General features: G+C 33.9%; 1 protein-coding gene across 1 annotated transcript; it reads left to right on the top strand.

Moving 5' to 3' along the window:
• Positions 1 to 212: 212 nt before the first annotated feature.
• On the top strand, positions 213 to 6,946 carry LOC123215059. Its single transcript, XM_044635113.1, has 5 exons — positions 213 to 461; positions 562 to 1,054; positions 1,541 to 2,033; positions 2,596 to 2,677; positions 6,530 to 6,946. The coding sequence occupies exons 1-5, from the start codon at positions 432 to 434 to the stop codon at positions 6,731 to 6,733; spliced, it is 1,302 nt and encodes a 433-aa protein (XP_044491048.1). The 5' UTR covers positions 213 to 431; the 3' UTR covers positions 6,734 to 6,946.
• The last annotated feature ends 5,287 nt before the right edge of the window (positions 6,947 to 12,233 follow it).

Genomic DNA, 12,233 nt, shown 5'->3' with positions numbered 1-12,233 from the left:
ACTATGTATATAAAATAAATATACAAATAATATATTATTATATAATTAAATAATTTTAAATTAAAAAAAATAAACCATATGATAATATATTATATATATATTTAAAATATTATTTAATTTTTTAAATTAAACTCAAATTAAATTATAGTAAATTACTCATACTATACCCGGAGATCAAGACTCGAGCTCACTATTGGGCTCAGCTGGGCTCCACGGCACCCCCTCATCGTAAACTGTAACTTTTGAAATCAAAATTAAAAAAGGATACGATATAGGGGAGGGTTACGTTCATAGGAGCTGAAGCCAGTATCTAGCTAGTACTGTCAACTGAGCTGGGAGCGGAGAAAGAGATAGTAAGAGTTGCAAATTTCATTACATTTTGAATTGGACTTGGTGAGAGACGGAAATGTTTCTGTTCGGTTGAAATCGAAATGGATTACGAAAGAATCGAAAAGCCTCTGGTATTTTACCATTGCCATTGATTTGATCTACTACTTAGTCTTCATTTGTTTGGTTAATTTTCTAATTAAATACATTGTGAGTTTGATTTGTTGTGTACAGGGAGGCGGCGTTAATGGCGGTGGATTATCGCCTGGGAAATTGAGGAATATGCTCTTAGGAATGGGAGTGGACAAGAAAAGAAAAGAAGAGGAGAAAGAGATTGAATCTGATAATGATAACTGTAAAGATGTTGATGTGGTCAGTGTAGTTCCTGAGCCACAATGTTCCACGTTATCAAATTCTCAACAGAGACTACCGATTGCTCCTTTCTCTAAACCGGCGCCATCTAAATGGGATGATGCACAGAAGTGGATAGCCAGCCCTAATTGGCACAGGCCGAGAAATCAGGTCACTGGAGTGCGTAAGGGTGGAGTCAGCCGTCAGTCTTCCACTAAAGTTCTTGAAGGTCAAACGGATCAAACTCTACTTGAGGAGCCACATACAAAGCGGATTGATCTTCATCTTGATCAACCAAGAAATTTTGTTCCTTTTGAGGCCCATTCATATGCCAACCCTGTGCTTATGATTGAAAATTCTGTAGCACAATCAGCTGGTAAGGATTGTGCTAATTGCTTCACTATTTTCTTGCATTTTGACATTATCAGTTGTTTTTATGATCTGGTGATTTATATCATTGAATTCCATTTCCAAGGAGAATATGAGGATCTTCATAGATAAGCAGAGATCATGGGTAGAATCATTTTCCAGACTGTAAGATTTTGTGACTTGGGGGTAGATCTTAAGATAGTATGGTCTAGAAAATTCATTAACTTTTTGAACAAACCAATTTTAAATTAGATGCTTGCTGAAATGGTTACTAAGTTTGGTAATAGGTTGTCCTGTGCTATTATTTTCAAGATTGGGTGCACTGCTAGAAGATGGTCTAAATTTTCATACAAACTTAACAAATAAAAATTAACCTGAGAGATCATAAAAAACTGGATTTAGCAGTTCGTTGTGTTGTCACTCAAATTAAAACAATTTTGTGCATAATGATGATTATTTTTTCTGATCATAAACACGTTTTGCTTTATTGTAGTTAATCTTAGCCGTCATGATTCATCTGTAGCTATTCAGAGTGCAACTACATTTATTCCACCTCCTTCAACAGCTAGATCTGTATCAATGAGAGATATGGGAACAGAAATGACCCCTATTGCTAGCCATGAACCTTCCCGAACTGGAACTCCTGTGAGAGCCAGTACACCAATGCGAAGTCCAACCTCATCTAGGCCGTCAACTCCTGGTAGAACTGCACCAGCTCCATCTCCTACAAATCCTCTTAATAATCATTTGGATCTGAATAATGAGTTGTCTGAGAAGGAGATACAGATGAAAACTAGAAGAGAAATAATGGTTCTTGGTGCTCAACTTGGTAAAATGAACATTGCTGCCTGGGCTAGCAAAGAAGAGGAGGATAAGGATGCATCTACTTCACTAAAAACTGTAGCAGTAGAACAGCCAACCAAAAGTGTCAACGAAACACGTGCAGCTGCATGGGAGGAAGCGGAGAAAGCTAAGTATATGGCCAGGTATATTTTCTAAGCCCCTATTCTGAGGCCTTGTTTATTCTTTTAGGGACTTCAAATTCATCCTTGATATCTCATCTGCCATTGTCACACTGAACATTTCCAGTGATTTAACTCTAGGGCTTGTCTCTTTTTTCTTAAATATGAATAAGTTGATTTAACTAGTTGTATTCAATTTTATGATTAACAGCTCTGGAGTAAACATCTTGAAATTAAGGTATAGGTTACTAAAAATAATGTGATGTGATCTGGGTATGATACATTTTACCCTTGGTAAAAAGTATATAAATTATATGGTTTGGACATTAAGAAATAAGGTAGTGTTATGTTTTACATCTAGATCGGCCCATTGTATATGCTCATGTGTAGAAAGCAGATCTTCCAAGTGACAAATGATGAGAATACTGTAACATTCTTGCATAATCTATTAGGTTGCTGGAATTTGTCAATTTTTTTATGGTTCATTAACCTGTTTGAAGATAACCATCTACTAGGGTTTGGTAGTTTTTAATTCTTAATTTTAATTACTTTTCCTGAAATTAATGGCATGACTATAATTACTTAGGTTCAAACGTGAAGAGTTGGAAATTCAGGCATGGGAGAATCACCAAAAAGCAAAAATAGAAGCTGAGATGAGGAAAATCGAGGTATCTAGTGACTTCACTATTGAAATTGCTCTTTTTCTTTAATTTTCTTCCTATCACATATATATACAATCATAAATTGGCAAAGAAACATTGTATTCTATTATTGGCTTACCCTCCATACATATTTGTACTCAAATTCTTATGTTGATGATCTCAAGGAAGGTTTTTCTGATACTGTTATTTGTACTTTATTGCTATAGAAATTATTGCTTGTAGAATCCCTCTCTTCCATGCACGCATGAGTATGCACTTGTGCATATACAGATCCATATATATGGTGACAGATGCTTTACATACTCACAAACACCGTTGTACCGGTGGGTTAGCAATTAGTTACAAAAGCCTGTTGTTTACATGCAAAATAAACTTCTTAACAACAAATGGAAACAGTTATATAAGGAAAAAGGAACATGCTGTTTGTAGGTTCATGAACACCAAAAGTATACATAATTGACTTTTCACATGGATATACTGAATTTTCTAGCAGTGGTTGTTATATCGTTGAATAATTTTATGCCGGTAAAGTCAAATTATTTTTAGTATGTTGAAAACTTTGCTTATTTATTTACAAAAATAGTTAGATAAATTACGAAATTGTTAGGATAGGGGGACACTTGTCCTTATCCTATAGGTTAGATTTTATTATAAAAAGGGTAATTGGGTTTTCAAATGGGGAAGGGAAGAAAATTATGAAATTTGGATAGTCTTAGGGCTGATTATGGGAGGTTATTGACGCCTCAAATGACCAGAAAAAGAAGGCCCCAGACTCCTCAAATTGTCCAATTTATTGTTGTAATCCCTTCTATGAATAAATAGTTGTTATTATATTATGTTTTGTGTTTATTTACTGTTTTGGATGAATGATGGGCCGGGAACCTAACAAAATGTTATAAAAACCGTGAGATCCGATGGCAGAGATAGATCAACATTGGAAAATGGTGTAAAAATCGAAGAGTAGTTGGAAAAGAATAAAAGAAAACGTGTGGGATAGCTGTTAGAAGGAAAAAAGGGTTAAAACAAAGAAACAGTGGACATGTGGCGGAAGGAAAAAAAGAAAGTGAAAAAAGTTTAAAAAATAAAAAGTGTTAGGAGTTGGATAATGGCAGAGGGATGAAAAAAAAGAGAGAGAGAAGTATTATATAAAAAAACCAGCAAATATATATATATATAAACCGAAAATTTCCCACTTTGAGGACAAGGTAGCTTTCAAGGTTAGGGTAATGTTAGGATGGGGGGCACTTATCCTTATCCTATAGTTTAGACTTTATTATAAAAACGATACTTAGGTTATCAAATAGGGAAGGGAAGAAAAATTATGGAATGTGGGCAACCTTAAGATTGATTTTGGAAGGTCTCCGATGCCTTGAATAGCTGGTAAATGAGAGTCTCTAAACTCATTGAACTGTTCCTTTTATCATTTGTAACCCTTTCTACTGATAAAATTGTCGGTATGTTACTTCGATTTGTGTTTTTTTTTTTTAACTGTTTTGATGAATAATGGGCTGGGATCCTAACAGAAACACAAACTGAGGCAATATAATATATGGTAAGAAAGAGCATCAGGAGACTCAGTGCATTGAGTTGACATGGTAGTAGATAGTTACGTTTAATATAAACTCTAGGGCATGCCTTTGCATACCTGTTTGCGACATTAAGCTATTTATTTGCTAGTCTTTACTTAATTTGTTTCACATTATTTTGCATGTAATGTGAACCAATAATGGTGCTGATAGGACCACTTTTACTTCTGTTGGAAATAAAAATTGCAAAAAGTGATACTTAGACAAAGTAAATACTTACCTGACGTGTAATGAATGAGATAATTTGACTTGCATTCCGTCTAATGTGTGTCTGTGTATTATTGATTTTCCTCTTGGGAGCAGTTTTTACTGTATCTATATGCATCAGTGTCAAGTTTTGTGAGTCCAACGTATGATTAAAAGTTTATATAATTGGTTTTTGCTTACAGAAATGCATTTGTAAGAAAGAGGTCTTATTTGTATACTGTCAACTGTGAGATTTATGTCCACATAAGGATTTGTTGAATGATGCAATGATGTGTTAGAAATTGACATGCATATTTAGCTTTTAGAGTTGGTATGATTTAAAATTAAATTATCTTATAAACTCCACATTAGGTTCTTCCACCTAAGAGTTATTATTTTATTTTAGGAATTGCTATATTTCTTTTATGAATTCAGTCATTTATTCAGTGGATCTCAACTTTGGGCTCCAGAATTTAAACAAAATCTGGACCTGATAAATTCAACAGCTGGAAGTCGATAGTGAAAATAAAAAAGGTTATGCAGCAGCAGGCTACTGCTGTAATATGCCTTGTGCAGTTAACCAGTTTGAGTTCTTCTTTTTGAAAGTTAACTTATACTCAATCTTTCTCACTTATCGTTTCTCTGAAAACTCTTTCCATCTCATTACCATTTTCAATCTCTTGGCTCTTTTTTTTTTTTTTCAATAAAACTATATGTGCCAACTTTGAGTAAATAAATAAGTACACACTTGATGTGTGTCATTATATGATTTGATAATTTTGAATTAAAGATAGAGGGACACATGCATATTTAGTTTTTAGAGTTGGTATGATTTAAAATTAAATTATCTTATAAACTCCACATTAGGTTCTTCCACCTAAGAGTTATTATTTTATTTTAGGAATTGCTATATTTCTTTTATGAATTCAGTCATTTATTCAGTGGGTCTCAACTCTGGGCTCCAGAATTTAAACAAAACCTGGACCTGATAAATTCAACAGCTGGAAGTCGATAGTAAAAATAAAAAACATTATGCAGCAGGCTACTGCTGTAATATGCCTTGTGCAGTTAACCAGTTCTAGTTCTTCTCTTTGAAATTTAACTTATACCCAATCTTTCTCACTTATCGTTTCTCTAAAAACTCTTTCCATCTCATAACCATTTTCAATCTCTTGGCTTTTTTTTTTTTCCTAATAAAACTATACGTACTAATTTTAAGTAAGCATTTGATGTGTGTCATCATATGATTTGATAATTTTAAATTAAAGATAAAACAAAACTAATCACATGATGACACATAAGTGTTTACCTATTTGTGTATTTAAAGTGAGTACACATAGTATTGTTCTTTTTTTTTTGTTTCCTCAAATCCAAATAGAATGCCAAAAACACCAAATACCATACCAGACAACAACATGATTAAACAATTTAGGGAGGAAAATAGTCTTGGCCAACAAACTGAGAGGTTTGTGGCTCAAAATTTAAGTATCAACTTTAAGCCTTTTCTGGGTTTTGTGCTTCCTATAAAGCTACAAACTCTTTTTTCTGGTTCCTACTGGAAAAGAATATTGTGAAGAAAAGAAAACAAAATTGAAGTAGTTGATATATTGCTGGGATGAACATTAGATTTTTGATGCAAGTTTTGCATTTATGAGATAATTATTTTCTTTTCTATGTGTAGTCCATGTTTTAACTTTTTTCTTTTTCGTTAGTCCAGTTGTCCATTTATATGAATTGGAGTGGTGATAGTATCATGATGGTACTATGGTGAGGTGTTGTGATACCAATTCACACATATTTACTTTTGGGCAAGTATCTGTCACCCGAAATGCTTTTACTTGGTTGAGAGGACCCGGGACTTATGAATTGAACTTAGGCTTTATTTGTTTATGATATGGGATGTGATGTGTGACATGTATGAGGCATTGTAGCTTGCTCTTTGTGGCTTTGTAGGAAGAATTTTAACTTGTTGGAAGCCATGCTTGAGTTTGATCTACTTTAAACATCGTTTGTAAACTTTTAATACCTTTAGTGAACTATCATGGAATTGAATGATTGAGTAGTAATTTAATGACACGGGTTGCAGGTACAGGTGGAAAGGATGAGAGGGCGAGCCCAAGATAGATTGATGAACAAACTGGGAGCTGCAAGACATAAGGCTGAAGAGAAGCTAGCAGAGGCAGAGGCCAATAGAAACCGGCAAGCAACAAAAACAGAGCAGCAAGCAGAATATATACGCAGAACTGGCCGCATTCCTTCCTCATTTTCCTGCTGGAGCTGCTGCTCTTGAAATATAATTCAGTTTTCCCTCCACCGGTTTGTGTTTTGTTAATTTTTTTGGCATTGTCAATTGTGTGTTATGTGGTTTAGCGTGTATTTTGTGCCTTGTCAACAGTGGTTGTTTGTAACATATTTTGCCTTAAATAGCCTCATGAATATGATCATTTTACGCGAGATGTTGGATAACCTTTGTGGAGAAATGAGTAAATTCAACCATTGCCTATTCCTAGTTAGTAAATAAGAAAATGGAAACAAATGGTTAATAAATTACATGAGTATAATATGATGAATAATAAAACATACGGTTGTAAAAAATTCTGTTAAAAGTTTACCAGCAAGTTTTAATCAGGGCATGTTAAAAGTTCAATGAGTCAAACCTCTAGATAATATTATTTAGACTAATATCTAATAATGAATTATATAAACAAATAAATTAAATAAAAAAACTGTTATTTAATTGAGAGACCGAAAAGGCAAAATGTTTCTTGCGTAGGGAGGATAGAAAATGGGAGAATTAATTAAAGATAGGAAGATATAAAGAATTTAGATAAAATGTAATATAATAAAGTTTCAACGTATGACCAATAAAATAGCAAATATATGAAAGGCTAAAGGATTATTTCCCACTCAAGGTTTGCTGTTTTTCTAAGTATCCACCATTTAACTATAAAAATATCAAAAACTCACTTATCAGTGGTTAATTTTAACACTTTTTGTTAGGAAAAAGGGTAATATGAAAAATTTGCTTCTCCATTTTAAAAACAGTATAAACGATTTTCAAAAAATAAAAGTCTGCAACCATTTAATGCTGCAGGGGACACGTGCACGTGCAACGCACGGATTGATGACGTGTGGCATTGTCATTTTAAACGCATAATGATTTTTTGGCAATTTACTGGTTGCATATCTTTGGTGGTTGGCGTGGCAGTAGAAAGGGAAAACACCTGTTGAAAACAGGAAAATCTGACGCCAAAAAAAATTCTCAACCGCGAAAAACTCTACTCTCAAAGGACATGCTGCAGTAGGTATTAAATGCACCATAATTATTTTGAAATCAATGGTGGGAATTTTTTGGCACAAATCGACGACAATAGATTTGTTTAGGGAAAGTGAACAAATGAACATGTGACACGTGGGGGCTTTGTGTCATTTCACTCCAATTTGAAAAAAAGATTTTTCTGTCTCACTAATGAATGAGGAACACATGTCCAGCCGACGTCAGAATTCAAATTTGAACAAAACTAAGGCAATGCCCTTTGGCCTTCATTCTTTCATTTGACATTCTATTTGCGTTATTCTTTCGGCTACTTTGTTTAATTGTACTTGAGTGTGATCATCGATGAACTTTTAATGGTGACAAAAAAGACGACCATGACAACACATTGTTTGATGTAACCAAGCGTGAACGAAGTAGTTTAGCACTAATGAAGATAGGAAAGTGCAACCTGTTTGGTTAGGTGTGGCTTGTTTGATCACCAACAATTCCGATGATAAGCGTAGTGGCTTTTCGTGGTGAGTTAAGTAGAAACGACAACAAAGCTTGCTCCAAGTGAGGTCTTTAGAAAATATTTCGTGCCGTCGAGGTTTATTCTTTCTGCTACCTTGTTTATTGATGTTGTTGAGTGCATTATTTGTGTGACGTAAAAACATATTATGAAGTTAATGTTTGTAATGGTTTTTGGTTTATTAGGGTATTTGAATACTATAATAGTCTGTGTTATGTTAGAGTTATACATTATATGTATATTTTAGGGCAAAAAAAAAAAAATTAACATGAAGGTTTTGCATGTGTATTGTTTATATATTATTTAAGGTTGACTTATTTTTTTGTGAGCGTTCAGTTCTGTGTATGAGTATTAACTGCTTTTGTTTGGCTTGTGTATACGTATTTTCATTAGCGTTCAATTCTATGTATGAGTTATATGTTAGGGCATGATCAGTTTTTGTTACAGTTAGATGTTAGGGCATGATTAGTTTCTATGTATGAGTATTATGTATCAATTTATGTTTCATAATGTAGCATACTACCATGAATGCTCAAGTGAATGCCTATTTGCCTACTATTTAGAGTAATTTTACGTTAATGATATTCTTCTGTAAAATTGCATACATGCTTAGTATCTCTTAATATTGCATACTGTCATGTTTCTATTAAAGGGGTGTTGTTGTTGTGTCATTGTGTAAGTTGCATCATTGTTACATAAATTGGGAAACCTGAGAGTGCAGTGGTATTGACACGAAAGAGATGGTTTCCTTAAACCTTAATTCTCTCTGGTGTAATAAGACTTTGTAATAGCGTTGTAAGTTCCAACAATAATTCAACAACAATGCAACAATGCATGAATGCTCAAGTGAATACCCATTTCCCTACTGTTTAGAATAATTTTACATTAATGATATTCTTCTGTAATATTGCATACATACTTAATATCTCATAATATTGCATACTACCATGTTTCTGTTAAAAAAGTGTTGTTGTGTCATTGTTACATAAGCTGGGAAACTGAAGAGTGCAATGTTTTGACGTGAAAGAGAAGGTTTCCTTAAACCTTAGTTCTCTCTGGTGTAATAAGGTTTGTAACAGTGTTGCAAGTTGCAACAATAATTCAACAACAATGCAACAATGTATGAATGCTCAAGTGAATGTCCATTTGCCTACTGTTTAGAGTAATTTTACATTAATGATATTCTTCTGTAGTATTGCATACATGTTTAGTATTTCTTAATATTTCATACTACCATAATTCTGTTAAGGAGGTGTTGTTGTTGTGTCATTGTGTAAGTTGCATCATTGTTACATAAGTTGGGAAACTCGAAAGTGCAATGCTATTGTTCTAACTGTTAAGCAAAATCAATCTACTTTCATTCTTAGATTAAATGTTATTGTTTTAACTAATTCTGTGTGCTATAGGATAAGTTCTACAATGTTTTCTCTCTTAAATTTGAAGCTTGTGGCATACCATGTGAAATAAGAAATGTTGATCCAGAGGAGTATAGCTTAATTATGTTCATTAAAGATGTGAAACATTGTATTGCAAATGAAAATGAAGAGATGTAACTTTATCTGGGTGAGCAGATAAAAGTAGAAGCTAGATTAGCTAACGGAAAGGGTAATTACATCATTGACAGTGATGAAGACATGATGTATATGTTTGCAGAGTATTATAAAGTAGGTCAACAGATTATTCAAATGTATGTTGAATTTATGCCAGTACAGAGCATAATTTTTCCACCTCTACCACCTCCAAACAATCAACCCAACACCCAACCATCTAAACCTAACACACAAACATTATATCCCACTTGCACACTACTACACCCAAAAAGTCAACCCAACACCCAACTAACAGAATTCAACTCACCTAACACCTTTACAGTATCTATAGCAACAAGCTTGTCTGAAAGTTATGATGAGAATGAAATATTTACCCAACATGATGATGACTTACAATAGAGTGATGTATCATTTGAAGATGAGATTGTTAGCCTTGTCGAAGTTGAAATCGGATCTAAATCTGTTAAGGATGATGAGAAGACACAAGGACTTAATTACGAATTTGACAATGGTGACAGGGAAAGTGATGAGAGAGAAGAGGATGGTGCTAGTAAATTAGTTAGACATATGAGGGGGAAGACTTTTAAGAAATGTGCAGATTGGAAGATTTATTTTTAGGTTAGACATGTTTTTGAGTGTGTTGACCATTTCAGGAGTTTGCTCAAAGATTATAGGATAGATCATGGGTTTGCTACAAGAAAGATATACAATAAGAAGAAAAGGATAAAAGTTGTGTGTAGATCTGAAGGTTGCCAATTCCATCTTTATGCAGCTCTGATGGTAGATGGTAATTCCTACCAAATACATTAGTACAAGTATACATACACTTGCCTTTAGGTTCATAATAATCATGATGCGAGTGCATCATTGATAACAGACAAATTTGATAGGTTTATGAGGTCACAACAAGGGAGTAGCATTAAGCCTCCAACTGCTTAGTTGGACCAGGAGCATTTTTTAAGGATAAATCATAAAAAGTTGTATAAGGCTAAGAAAATAGACATTGGCTTGTCAGCAAAGGAGCATACAATCGTTTTATTGGTTGTTTAAATATTGTCATGTTGTCTTGATTATCAATTTAGGATCAAAAGCTGTCCTAAATGTAATTAGGGATGAAATTCCCTCAACACTACATTTTCATTGGTTTTTCCTTAGTTTTGCTGCACAGAAGAAGGGTTTTTCAGAGGGATGTCGTCATTTTATAGGGGTTTATGGATGCCATATAAAGGGGCATTTTGGGGAAGTTCTGTTGTCTGCTATGACGATTGATGCGAACAGTGGGATATTTCATTAGCAATCTATGTTTGTGAAATAGAAAACAATAATAGTTGAGGTATTTTCTAGGAATGTTGAAAGAATTCATGGATGATGTCTTGCCTATCACTTTCATGAGTGATAAGCAAAAGGGAATAATACATGTTTTTCAAACTCAGTGGCATAATGCAAAAAGTCGATTTTGTGCAAGACATGTATATGTGAATTTCATGAAAATTTTCTCTAGGGTACATCTTTGAAATCTGTTTTAGGCTATTTCTCGATCATCAAATAAAATAGATTTTTAGGAGGCATTAAATAAAATGAAAACAGTCGGTAAAATAGCTTACAAACGGGTAATTAACAATAACCCACATCAATGGTCTAGATTTGGCTTTAACATTAAAGCCAAATCTGACCACATCATAAATAATATGTCTGAAACATTTAATAATTCGCTTAGAGAAGATCGGGAGCTACCTATTCTCAGCTTATTGAAGTTGTATCGAAGAAGAATAATGAAGAGACTTTGAAGTAGGTTGACGACAGGTATTGAATGGGTTCCTACACTACCCTCACTGGTTGTTAAAAATTTAAATAAAAGTATTAAGACAACATGAAATGTCTCTATTTTATATGCTAGATTGAAAGAGTTCGAGGTGATTGATATGAATAGTATTCCAAGTAGAACATACACCTTGAATTTGGACAAAAAATGTGTGATTGTGGGATGTGGCGACTGTCTGGGATTCCTTGCCAATATGTGGTCTGCTCAATATTGCACATGAATTTTCCCACCTTTGATGAGTTTGTAAATGATAGGTTACAAATTTCAGCATATATGAGAACATATGTTGAAATTATTCATCCTATTTTAGATAAGAGAATTGGCGAGGGGACTGTGAAGAGAAGGTGCAACCACCTGTTAGGCATGCCAAACTTGGCAGACCCAAAACAGCTAGAAGGAAAGACCCCACTGAAGGGAGAAAGAGAAAACCCGTGTCTACACTTAGGTGTAGTCAATACCATGAATTGGGGCATAATAAAAGATCTTACCATCACAATCCAGACAATGTAGGAAGACAAAAAAAAAAAGGGTATTGCTTTTGTTTTTATGTGATTCTTCTTTATGCTACTGTTTATTATCTCACAGCGTCTACAGTCATAGATGCAATGAATACTACTTGAAGTTTTGTTGAAT

The sequence above is a fragment of the Mangifera indica genome, chromosome 4 (genome assembly GCF_011075055.1).
Source record: "Mangifera indica cultivar Alphonso chromosome 4, CATAS_Mindica_2.1, whole genome shotgun sequence".
Lineage (NCBI taxonomy): Eukaryota > Viridiplantae > Streptophyta > Magnoliopsida > Sapindales > Anacardiaceae > Mangifera > Mangifera indica.
The sequence above is the reverse complement of the archived record's forward strand: the minus strand, read 5'-3'. Positions and strand labels throughout refer to the sequence as shown.

Excerpts from the sequence above, each read along its gene's own strand:
- LOC123215059 (XM_044635113.1), top strand. The coding sequence starts at position 432 with ATGGATTACGAAAGAATCGAAAAGCCTCTG. Across the intron at positions 462-561 it reads AAAGAATCGAAAAGCCTCTG|GGAGGCGGCGTTAATGGCGG; the intron begins GTATTTTACCAT and ends TGTTGTGTACAG. Across the intron at positions 2,678-6,529 it reads CTGAGATGAGGAAAATCGAG|GTACAGGTGGAAAGGATGAG; the intron begins GTATCTAGTGAC and ends CACGGGTTGCAG.